The sequence below is a fragment of the Monodelphis domestica genome, chromosome 2, assembly GCF_027887165.1.
Source record: "Monodelphis domestica isolate mMonDom1 chromosome 2, mMonDom1.pri, whole genome shotgun sequence".
Taxonomy (NCBI): Eukaryota; Metazoa; Chordata; class Mammalia; order Didelphimorphia; family Didelphidae; genus Monodelphis; species Monodelphis domestica.
In genome coordinates, this window is record NC_077228.1 from 33,102,030 (window position 1) to 33,114,119 (window position 12,090).

Sequence of the window (12,090 nt, forward strand, 5' to 3'; positions counted from 1 at the left end):
AAGCTTTCTTACCCAAGGTGGGGCTGCCTCCTAGAGTTCAGATAGCCTGACCTGCCAGACCTGGAAACCTTTGGGAAGCTGGGGAGCCACCGAAGGAGAGGGGCTCTTTTCCTCCTTCCCGACCGTCTCTAGTGGATCCTCTCTCCACTCTTCTGTCTCCTGGCTCTCTTCCGACCTCCCTGATCAGTCTTTCTCAGTGTCCTTTGCTAGGTCACTCGAATGATGCCCCCTCACTGTGGGTGTCCCTCAAGGCTCTGCCTGGGCTCTCTTCCCTTTCTCCACTTTCTCCCTTGGTTAGTTTAGCCTCTATGTAGACTCTGCTCTGGACACCAGCAAACAAAAAGCATCCCTGCGAGGCCTGCCATGTGCCGGTCCCAATATCTCTCCTGAGCTCTGGCCCCACACGGCCCATTGTTGATTGGACATTTCGAAAAGGAGGTCCCTTAGGCTTGAAGACGGCGGTGCACCCCCTCCTTACTTCTGCTTCAGGCTCCAACTGAGGAAGATTATTGGGGGGCGCTCGGTTTCAGCTTCCCCCAAACTGCCCTTCAAGGTTTCCTTCTGGGCACTATCGTGGCTGCCTGGCACACAGTAGGGGCTAAATAAATGCTTAATGATTTGGATGGGATTGAATGGCATGGAAGGACCCTGGCTCTGCCAGGGCCCAAGGCTAGCATTAGCCTGCCCGTTTTCCCAGGGATGCCCGCCGCACCCCAGCCTCTCGGGGCACACGAGCTATGCCTGCCAAGGATACGTGAGCCGCAGCCACGTGGTCAGCCGCATCAGGAACAAGCTGGCTCCCTGGGAGAACTCCTGCTCCAGTTCTGGGCCCGTCTTGCCCGAGTTGAGTTTGATGAACCTCTCCAGTATGTTTTTTCTGCCCACACTGCCAGCTTTGTCCCACTCTTGGAGAAAGCTCAAAAGCCGGCTGATGGCCGCCTGCTCCTTGATAGAGGTCATGAGTCTGAGGCCTGTAGCAAACCTGTGGCCAAAGGAAGGCAAGCCCGTGAGTCAGCCGGACGGAGGCCACCTGGCACCCAAGGGCCCTGGAAGGTCCTCCTACCATCACTGAGGCCTCCAGAGGGCTGCCCCATTCATGCTGTGGGGTCACCGGCCTACCCGACCCTCAGGGTCTCTGCTGGCACTAGCGACCAAGAGATGGAGGCCCGGGTCCCCCCACGATGGGTTCCTTCAGCAAGGAACATGCCCAGAGTGGGAGAAGGGGTACCAAGCACGTGCCTTACATGCATGTATGTGTGCGGCCTTATATAGTTTGCTGGCCATCCCCGTCCCCTCTTTTTCCTTTTTCCCTCTGAAGAAGCTCATCCAGGGGCAGGACTAGGGGAAAAGTTCCTGTTTCCTCATTGGCTTAATGGGCTGTGGTTTGTAGGAGGCTGTGTCCTTGGCAGAGTATTTTCAGTGTATCCTTTGGGGGAGGGAAGGTCTAAAATAAACCCGTTTTCCAAAAATAGTTGTGATGGAAAGTGTTATTACCCATAACCAATGTTAGTGGTGATGGGCGCGAGGCGGGTGCTCCTCTTGTGTCTAACAGACGACTCAAAGTCATATTTCACATTACCACGGGCCTGCCGGTGATTTACAGAATATTTGGGCAACATTCCTCGCAGGGGCCCCGGCTGGTATGGAAGGAACAGCTTGTGTGCTGGGACGACGTTCACTGCACTGAGACCGCTCCGCCTGGAATTTACAGCCCCATAAAGTGCCTCTGCACCCTCACCAGAGATCTAGTTAAAAGGACTTTACCGTCTGAAACACCCTAAAATTGATTCTAAATGAACATTTCCTTTCGCGGACTTGAGATATTGAAGGGGCCCTGCTATCAGCGTTTTATTCGGAGGGACGTGATCTGCCCGGCGTGGCGGCCCTGGGTGCTCGGTCACCTCTCCCTTCTAGGCACAGCTCTTGTGCCCTCCTGCTGCCCAGAGGACACGGGGAGGGCAGGGAAGGGGCGGGGAAAGCAGTGAACAGTGGGCTCGCCCCCTCCAAGGGGCCTGAAGCCGTGTGCCTGTGGAGAGACAACCGGGAAGACCACCTGACCGGGTCACCTTGAAAAGTGACTTTTAGGCAGGCGCTGAGGGAGCAGCCGGCCTGGTCCCCAAGGGAGAGAGCAGGTGGAACAAAGCCCTCAGCATCCCCCTTCCTCAAAGCTGGAAATTGTCCATCCTGCCTGCCACCTTGTTCCAGAAAATCTGAGAAAAGTCGATGGCATGGGCACTGTACCCCAGAAACCCAGGCGAACTATTGTCAAGGGAACTCCCTTGTTGTTTTTCTGACTCTGAGACTAAAAACACCCAATGACCCCTCTAGGGTCCTGAGATGACTATCTTCCTTTGATCGTCCTCTAGATGGTCAGAAAGATGAACCTTCAGACCACATCTCGATCCTATCGGACATCTGTTTGTCCCCTAAAACTAAGGAATCTTTATGTCCCCGGGCAGACCCCAGTACGATCACCCCACCTCATGCCTGAGTGACTGTTGTGAAGAATGTATAAAATCCCCAGAACCGATGTCATGGGGGAGGGTGGGGGGGAAACAGCCTTTCCTTTCATGCTGTCCTCCCAGGGAACTGCTCCCCATCTTGCTGTTCCACCTTGCTATCCTCCTGGCCACTCTCAACATTACTTTCTAAATTAATAAATCTCTTTTTGTTTTTAAGCTAAGTTTTGGAGTCATTGCATGCTTGCAAAACCGAACCCCAAAGGGTATCCTTCCATGCCCATAACAGTCGAGTCACAGAACCTCAAGCTTGGCAAAGACTGGAGGACACAAGGCCACCCAGGCCAGAACAAGAACACTTCCCATGGTGGTGGTAGTGGGGCGTCCAGTCTGGCTTGGACCACCTCCCATGCACCTAGGGCTCGGCTCTGAGCCAGCTCTCATGCACTTACTATTTGGATGAGCTGGGCAAGTCACTAACTTTTCTCAGCCTCAGATACTCGTCCTTGAAATGGAAGAAGAGCTTGCATGCATGGAGAAGGCTTGCTTGAAGGTGCCAGCCTGGGGAGGGGATGCTTTTATGACAGTAACTATATTGAGAGGCTCTTTGCAGCTGCGTGCTGGTGGGGAGGAGTCGGCCGGAATGAAGCCATCCATCCAAATTGTTAGGAGGTTCCTAGCCTTAGTCTGTCTCTGCAACTTCCCTTGGGTTCTTGGTTCTGCCCGGGGGATGCAGAGCAAGGCTGAGCCCTCCTCCTCAGGATAGCCAGCGCCCCGGCACCCCCTTACATGTTTCTTCACCAGATCTCCAAGTGAGCGACCTAAGCTCGAGGCCCTACCCCACCTTGGTCATCCTCCTCTGGGCTCTCTCCAGCTCATCAACAAGCTTCCAGATTCTAGGGGTGGGTGGCCAGGGCCAGAGGCCAGAGGGGCCAGCACTTCCTCATGCTGCTGGCTCTGCTGCACTGGGACAATTCTCTTTATTTCCCCCCAGGCCAAAGAGAACAAAGCTTCTTGCTGTTCTAGAGAAGGCCTCGCAGACCCTCCAATTTGCCTCCAGCTCCTCCGCCTGGGCTCCACTTCACCCGACTCTATATCATGCTCCAGCACCAGGGAAACACAGCATCCTGCAGATGGCTGTGGCTTTGCTACTCCCACCTCATCCGTCCCCTCAGTCACTTCTGTATGGACTCCCCTCATTGGAGGGCCAGAGAGGAAAGCAAAAAAATCATTCCTTTATAGAAGGCCCCAAATGCCAGCCATCTCTTCACCTGCCACCAGTTGCTTTGCTTGGTTCCAATGCCAACATCCCCTTCGTTATGCCTTGTACTCCTTCAGCTTCCTTCTATATGTTGTCCCCAGTCTGCTTGTAAGCTCCTTGAGGGCAGAGACTGTCCTTATTGTATTTGTACCCCCAAAGCTTAGTACAGTGCCTGGCGCATAGTAGGTGCTTAATAAATGGGTATCATGTCGCACCATAGCTTTTGTTTCCCTCCTGAATCTTCTCTGAGTTTGCTCCAGTGATCTTCATGGCTTGGCTAGCCAATGGCCAGAATTCAACACAAAGTACTCTCTCTGGCTTTCAAAGCCCCCAGTAACCTGGCCCCAGTGAAATGAGCAGACCCAAGAGAACATTGTATACATCCAGACTTAATAACTGAAGAATAACTTGTGTCACCTCTAGAGAATGAATTGAAAAAGCGGAAACATGAAGACGTTATCTATCGACACATATCTATCTGCTGGATGAAGCCTTCTATGATGCAAGGAAGGGAGGGAGGGGTTGAGATACTTGGAAACCAATTCTATTAATAAGAAAAATCAATAAAAATGAAAACAAAACCCCAGACCTTACCCTTTACCTTTCTATCTCCTTCCTTGCCCCCCAGCCTCTCACAGGGACACTGGCCTCCTGGCTGTTCCTCACTCCAGGCTCTTCATTTCCCCAACTGGCCATTTTCTCTGGCTGTCCCCCCAGGCCTGGAAGGCTCTTGCCCCTTCGCTCCCACCTTCCAGCTTCCTTCAAGTCTCAGCTACAATCCCAGCTTCTCCAGGAGGCATTTCTCATTTCCTCTCAACATTAGTGCCTTCCCTCTGCAGAATGTCTTCAATTTATCCTGTCTGGCCTATTGGGGCTGTTTGCTTCTTTTCTCTTCTCATCAGACTGTGAGCTCCTTGAGGGGACTATTTTTTTGCCTTTCTTGGTAACACCAGGCTTTAGCACAGGACTTGGCACATAGTAGGTGCTTAGTAAAAGCTAGCTGACTGAGTTGGGGGAGTGAAGCCTGAGAACTTGGAATTTTCCAGGAGAAAGGAGGTGTCAGGAATGGAAATAGGGGGTCAGGAGGGAGGTGATGCTGGCTGTCTATGGTTTCCGATCATGGCAAGTTTAATGTTTAACCTACTGGAGAATTCTGTGACCTGGGGATCAGGGGGACATCTGTGGGCTCACACCCATGAGAGTACAGAACCAATGCCCTTTCAGCCTTTGGCCTGCTCTCAGTGGTTGGGCAAGGGCCACTCTGATCCTGGAACCTGAGGAAGGGCAAGCTGTTGGCCGAGGGCCTCAGGTTCCTTGGCAGGAAAATGACGATCATAGTTATGAGGATCAAATGAGATAATGTTTGTAAAGCACTTAGCACAGTTCCTGACACAGAGTAGGTGCTTCATAAATGTTTGCTCCCTTCTCCCTTCATGTGGAAGGGTTAGACTAGTTCCATTTGGTCCCAGAGAGAAGAACTATGATAAGCCAGAGGGGTTAGATGACTATGAGGATGATGAAGGGCCTGGTGATCAAATCACACGAGGATCAACTCAAGGAAAGGGTGATCGTTAAGACTGGTCGAGGGGGCATTGAGGTGGCTCAGCAGATGGAGAGTCAGGCCTAGAGATCGAAAATCCTGGGTTCAAATCCAGATTCAGACACTGCCTCGCTGTGTGACCCTGGGCAAGTCCCGTAACCTCTATTTCCTAATCTAGAACTAGAATCCTTATATGAAGAGCAGTCACCTGGAAGAAGGATCAGGCGTGCTCTGAGTGGCTTCGGAGGGTGGAACCAAGAGACATGGGGAAAGTGGTAAAAGGGGGCTTATTGCTTCATAAGAGAAATTTTTGTAAGTCTCAGACCTATTCCCAAATGGAGTTCAATGCCTTAGGAAGGTATAGATTTCCTCACACTAAAGGTCCTCAAACTAAGGTTGTCAGTGGAGAGGATCTCAAAGCCGGAAAGCCCATTCCCAGTCAACTAGACACAACAAAGGAAGACACTTGGAACAAAGTCACTTGACTCCCTTCTGTTCTTGCCTTAATTCTTTGTTTGCAGAGGATCTTGGGGCAGGGGGGAAACCATGGGGCCTGGGAGGATGCCGGGAGCTTTAAGCAAAGGTCTCCCTCCACAAAGTGAGCTTTGAGGGCAAAGGATTCACATAGGGAAATTGCTGGAATTAAAAGGAGTTTCGTGAGATTTCTAATACTAACGCAGACCCTTGTTCGAGAGATTGAGCCCCAGATACAACAGAGGTGAAGACAGATGAAATGTCTACAGTCTCAGTTTACACGGCTAGTTGTTCTGTGTTTTAAAAGACCTTCTGGAAAGGAAAGCCATCCATAGCTAAGAGTCTAACAGATCTCCATCTCCGAATTTAAAATGAGAGGAATCTCTCTCCGTAAAAGAGCTGAAGATAAAGGAGAGCTGGTAGTCCCCACAGCGCTCACGGGGAAGGAGGCAAGTAGAAGCTGGAAGCAGAGAAAAACTCCAGGACACGAGACCAAGGAATCAATCCTTGAGCAGAGAAGCATCACCGAGCTGGCTGCTGGCCCAATGGGAACAACAGGAAAACATTCCCAGAACAATCTGTCGCCCTGCACTGTCAGAGAGGCCACAGCTTCATGCTTCTGAGGCATGTTCCATCTCGCCATGGACACGGTATTTGTGGGAGTGTGTGCTCTAGTTTCAAGGGGAAAATATTCCAGTGTTACTCTTTGTTTTTAAACCCTCACCTTCTACCTTAGAATCAATACTGTGTATTGGTTCCCAGGCAGAAGAATGGTAAGGGTTAGGCAATAGGGATTAAGTGACTTGCCCAGGGTCACACAGCTGAGAAGTATCTGAGGTCAGATTTGAACTCAGGACCTCTGGGCCTGGCTCTCTATCCACTGAGCCACCTAGCTGCCCCCTAGTGCTATTTTTCTTTGCCATCCAAGCCCTGCCTCCTTTGAGTGGGCATCGTCAGGATGGACTTCCATCTTTCTCTGTCTCCCTCCCTGGTCCCTTTCTCCACCCCCACCTCTTTATCTGTGATCTCATCAGATTCGATGGGTCTAATGATTTCATCTCTGTAGATGATTAGCAGGTCTCTCTCTCCTTTATCCCTCTCCTGATGACCACCTCTGTATGATGGCATCTCCCGCAGGCAGAGGAGGCTCTTCTCCTTGCCAATGCCAGGCCTGTTAATTGTGCCTATACTTCTCCTGTCTCCTCCAGCAGCCCACACTTTCAATTTCTCTCCCTAAATTTCAACTTTTTGCATGCCACTGGCTCCTCCTCTGCTACCCTGAAAGGTGCTCAGATTTGCCTTATCCTTAAACATCCTTTACATGAACCCACCACTCTCTTAAGCCATCACCCCATCACCCCTCCCCTTCAGTGTCAAACTACTAAAAGGATGCGCTTCCATCCCCCCCCACCCCCTTGGCTGAAATGGCTCTTTTCAGGTGACCAGTCATTACTATTAAACTAAAAAGAAATACATGTATAACCCATACTGAATTACTTGCCAGCTCCAGGAGTGGGGGAGAAGAAGGAGGGGAGCAATTTGGATCATATAGCTTTGGAGCCTACGTGGAAATGATTGTAGTTTCTACTCAGTTCTGGTTTTTTTTCATCAGAAATGCTTGAAAATCTTTTTATACTATTTTCTCCTTCATACGGGAGCTTTGGATTTTGCCTATGACATTCCTGGGACTTCTTGTGGGAAAGTAGATTGGTAGGTTCTATCTTTATATTACTGTCTGGTTCTAATAGATTGAGGCAGTTTTCATTTATGGTTTCTTAAACTATAATGTTCTTTAAATCATTATTTTCAAGGATCTTAAATGATTCTTTTTTTTCTTTAAGCTCTCACCTTCCATCTTAGAATCAATACTAGGTATTAGTTCCAAGGCAGAAGAGCAGTCAGGGCTAGGCATTGGGGGTCAAGTGACTTACCCAGGGTCACATAGCTAGGAAATGTCTGAGGTCATATTTGAACCCAGGACCTCCCATCTCTGGGCCTGGTTTTCAATCCACTGAACCACCCAGCTGGCCCCTTAATGATTCTTCAATTATCTCTTTGATATATATTTACTAGGTCAATTTTATACAAAAATAACATATCTTACATTTTATTCCATTTTTCAGTATTTTGGTTTTGTTTCTAGCTTCTCAAAAAAACCCAAAATACTGAAAAATGGAATAAAAAGTAAGATACATTATTTTTGTATAAAATTGACCTAGTAAATATAGTCTTTGGTTTCTATTCAGTCTTTGGGTTTTCAAGGATCCCTTCTTAGTTTTTCAGTCTTCTTACACCTTATTGCCCTCCACATACTCTGCTATCCAGGGATATAAGTCTCCTTGCTATTCCTTATACAAGACACTGCATCGACTAATTCCATGCTTTTGCAGTGGAAATCCTTTATGCCTAGAATGCTCTCCCTCCTCACCTCTGCCTCATAGCTTCTCTGGTTTCCTTCAAGATTTAGTTCAGGGGGGCAGCTGGGTAGCTCAGTGGATTGAGAGTCAGGCCTAGAGATGGGAGGTCCTAGGTTCAAATCTGGCCTCAGACACTTCCCAGCTGTGTGACCCTGGGCAAGTCACTTGACCCCCATGGCCTAGCCCTTACCACTCTTCTGCCTTGGAGCCAATACACAGTAGTGACTCCAAGACAGTAGGTAAGGGTTTTAGTGGGGAAAAAAAAGATTTAGTTCAGATCTCATTTTTTGCAGGATCAATTTCTTGGTCCCTCCCACTGTTAGTGACTTCCCTTAGATATTGCCTTCCCTTTACATTATATTTTATCTGTACAAGCTGTTTGCAAATAGTCTTCCCCCACTAGAATGTGAGCTTCTTGAAGTCAGGGACTGTTTTTGCCTCTCTTTAGAACAATTAGGTAATGCAGTAGATACAGTTCAAATCAGGCCTCTGACAAGTTACTAGATTGCGACCTTTGGAAAAGTCAGTTAACCTGTGTGACTCAATTTCCTTATCAGGAAAATGGGGCTAATAATAGGACCTACTTCCCAGGGTTGATATTAGATTAAAATAAAATAATATAATGTACTTTGGAAACTTTAAAGTGTTATATAAATGCTGGCTCTTATTGTTATTATTTATTATATTAAATTACTTTGCACCTCCAGAACTTAGCATATAATTAATGCTTGTTGACTGATTCCAAATCCAACCCTCTTTCCAAAGCCGCCAAAACAATATTCCTAAGGCAAAGGTCTTATCAAATCACAGCTCTATTAAAAAACTCAATCCCAACTTTCAGTGACTCGATTACCTTCCAGAGAAAATACAAAGTACTTAAGTTTAATTAAAAACCTTCTGCAATCTGGCTCCAACTCACCCCCCTAACCTTACCCAACACAACTCTCCTTTCTATCCTCTCCTCTGAGGAATTTTGACCCACTTGCTATTCCCAGATCTCCACCTGCCAATTCTCAGGGCTGGAACAGACCTTCCCTAATCAGCCGCCATCTCTATTTGTTGCTATGGTGAAGCAATAGGTGCACCCCCTTATTGGAGATCACCCAACAGAGAGCCCTTGTTGGGAGTGATCTAGAAGAGATTCCTGTTCAGATGAGGCTTGAACTCGATGTCTCTGAAGGCCTTGAGATTCTGTGAAATCTTTTCCCATCTTGGGCCCCATCCCAAGTGTTCCTCCATCTCGACGTGCCTTGGCCATCCTTCTGCAGAACTCCTTAGCCCTTAGTCATGGTACAACTTCCACTAGAGTCCATTTCCTGAGGGAGGGCAGGCACTCTCCATTGTTAATTGAGGTCTCCAGCCTTGGTGCTGGGCCTTCCCCAAAGTACTCAAGTATTTGTGTGTGGGGTGAAGGTACCTCCCACCTCCTCCATGCAGCCTCTTCTCTTTGCCTAGCTGGTCTACTTTCCAAAAAAGTGATGGCGCTCCTAGTGTCTGGGGGTGGCCCATCACAGTTGGTGTTTTATAAAGTGAGGTAGACCCCAACCATCCTTGGTGCATTGTCCTTGACAGTTTCTCTAGCCTGGGGCAGGAATCCTTGCTTTGTGTGATCCTCAAACACATTAAGAAGAAATCCAGATGATCTCATCCAGATAGGGCTGTTGGAAAGCTTGTGAGGTCTTAGTTCCCACAGGAGGCAAAATGCACACCTTGGATGGCTGGTGCAAGGACTGGGAGGTGTTTTATGACTGAGAGAAAGCAATAACCCTGCTGTCGGCAGCACTGTCATCACTGGGCGCCAAGGACAAAATCAGCACCGTGCATGGTCAGTGACATTGTGACTGGAGCTAACGGCTCCTCTGTAAACAGAAACGCTCTTTCGTCACAGCCAAATGGCATTCAATAAGGCGAGAACACTTTTTTTGAAATGTCAAAGAAATTATTTCCAATTTGGTGCTCACAACCAGAGGCCCTAATGATCAGAGGAAATGAGAAACAAACAAATTAGCAGTAATGGGAAATGGCTTCTGGAAAGCAGGGTTTAATTTATAGGCAACTGATCACAACATGGAGTATGCAGTAAAATCTGCTTCAATGGCTCCATTGGAAGGACTTGGAGAGAAGGAAACCAGAACAAAGGCCTCTTTGGGAGGTGACTGCGATCGGCTCGCTGGAAAGAAGCTGATTTGAAAAAATCAAGCACATGAAATTGAAATCTGTCCCAAATGAGTGTATTTTTGGCCTTCTAACTAAGATGATTCTCTTTGGGGATAGAAGGACTCCTTTTGGGTCCTATAGTCACAGGCTCAGAGAAAGCTGAGATCTGGAAAATAGAAGGGATTGACCCAAAGTTATGCAATTTGTAATGGAAACTCCCTTCTCTATGTGTTTTTGTGAGACTGCTCTCCGTTTGTTGATCTCCTATTCCTCAGGCTGCTCCTTCTCAATCTCCTTTGCTGGCCTGTTCTCCATATAGGCATCCCCACCGGGGGTCTGTCTTGGCCTTCTCATCTAACACCATGACTTCCAGATCTATCACTCCAGCCTCAACTTCTCTTCTGATCACCAACTGGCTAGTGGATATTTCCAACAGGACTTTCTGTAGATGTCCCAAACTCAATATGTCTAAAAGTGAAACCCAAATCCTTTCCTATTTCTAACCAGATCAACTCTATCTTCCCAGTCAACCAGTCTGGTAACCTTGCATCCAACTCATCCCACATATCCAATCCATTTCCAAAATTTTCTCCTTCTAAATCTCTAGCAGAGGTCTCCTCTCTATTCACACAGCAATCACCCCAGTTCATCTCGTCATCTCTCATCTGTTCCAGCATCCTTAATCTTTCTGCTTTCAATCTCTTCCCTTTCCACTGTATCCAGATTGGGGCAGTTGGAACAGTCTCATGGACCACTCTGATTTGATGATAATAGCAAGGTGGGCAGGAATCATTCATCCATTCGAATGTAATCTTCTTGAGGACAGGGAGGGGAGGCAACATATGCTGGGCATGTCAAGCTATTACTATGACTACAAACAACCAACACTTCCCCTCAAAACTTCTCTTTAAAAAAAAAAACCTTACCTTCTGACTTAGATACTAAGTATAGGTTTCAAGATGGAAGAGTGATAAGGGAGGGCAATTGGGATTATATGACTTGCCCAGGACCACACAGGAAGGAAGTGTCTGAGGTTAAATTTGAACTCAGATCTTCCCATCCCCAGGCCTGATTCTCTATTCACTGAGCCACCTAGCTGCCAGACCTCCTCCCAAGCCTTGACAGAGAAAGCAACCAGCTAGGAAGTGTCTGAGGCTGGATTTGACCCCAGGACTTTCTGTCTCTGGATCCGGCTCTCCATCCACTGAGCCATCTAGCTGCCCTCAATAGATTCTTACTCATTGATTTTTAACTTCATTCATTTCTTTGTCTTTCCAGCACTTAGCACAGTGCTTGGCACAGCTGGTCCTTAGTGAATGTTTGGTAACTAACTGACTGATTTAACTGTGAGCAGTCTTCTCAGAGGGCTGGTGCTCCAAGATCCCAGAACACTTTGGGACCCGAGTCTCTGCTTCATTTCAGGAAGCATACGTGTGGGGATGTTTTGGAGGTAGCTGCTTTTAGAAAGATTGCTTGGTGGAAAGAAAATGGCAGTGATCCAGGAGAGAAAGTGGTGGCTGCTGCTACTGGAGGAGGAGGGATTCTCCCTGAGCTGTGAGATTTTATGTTCTGCAGGGTTGGAGGCATTTATGGATTACCTCTACCTTTGAGAGGCAGACTTTGCCATGGAGGCTTTGCCACTAGATCCAGGCTAGGCGAAAGCATCAGTGGCCAATTCATGACCTCTCACCAGTGCATGAGATGGAGAGCACTAATGATTGGGGAGTCAGAAAGAAGCATCCTCCTGGTCATCTGAGGGGTGGTTCATCACCCCAATATTTA

At 48.0% G+C, this 12,090-nt stretch overlaps 1 protein-coding gene across 4 annotated transcripts in view; it reads right to left on the reverse strand.

The window, feature by feature from the left end:
- ARMH1 (armadillo like helical domain containing 1) overlaps nt 1-12,090 on the reverse strand; it is a 56,133-nt gene that overhangs the window by 41,100 nt on the left and 2,943 nt on the right. For 2 of the 4 annotated variants that reach the window (XM_056815248.1, XM_056815249.1), the window contains exon 2: nt 755-982. In XM_056815248.1, the coding sequence (XP_056671226.1) occupies nt 755-960 (206 nt within the window). In that variant the 5' untranslated portion in view covers nt 961-982. Of the gene's footprint in view, nt 1-754; nt 2,480-12,090 lie in introns of those variants that run through there. The other 2 variants (XM_056815250.1, XM_016429809.2) reach the window with 2 other exon arrangements.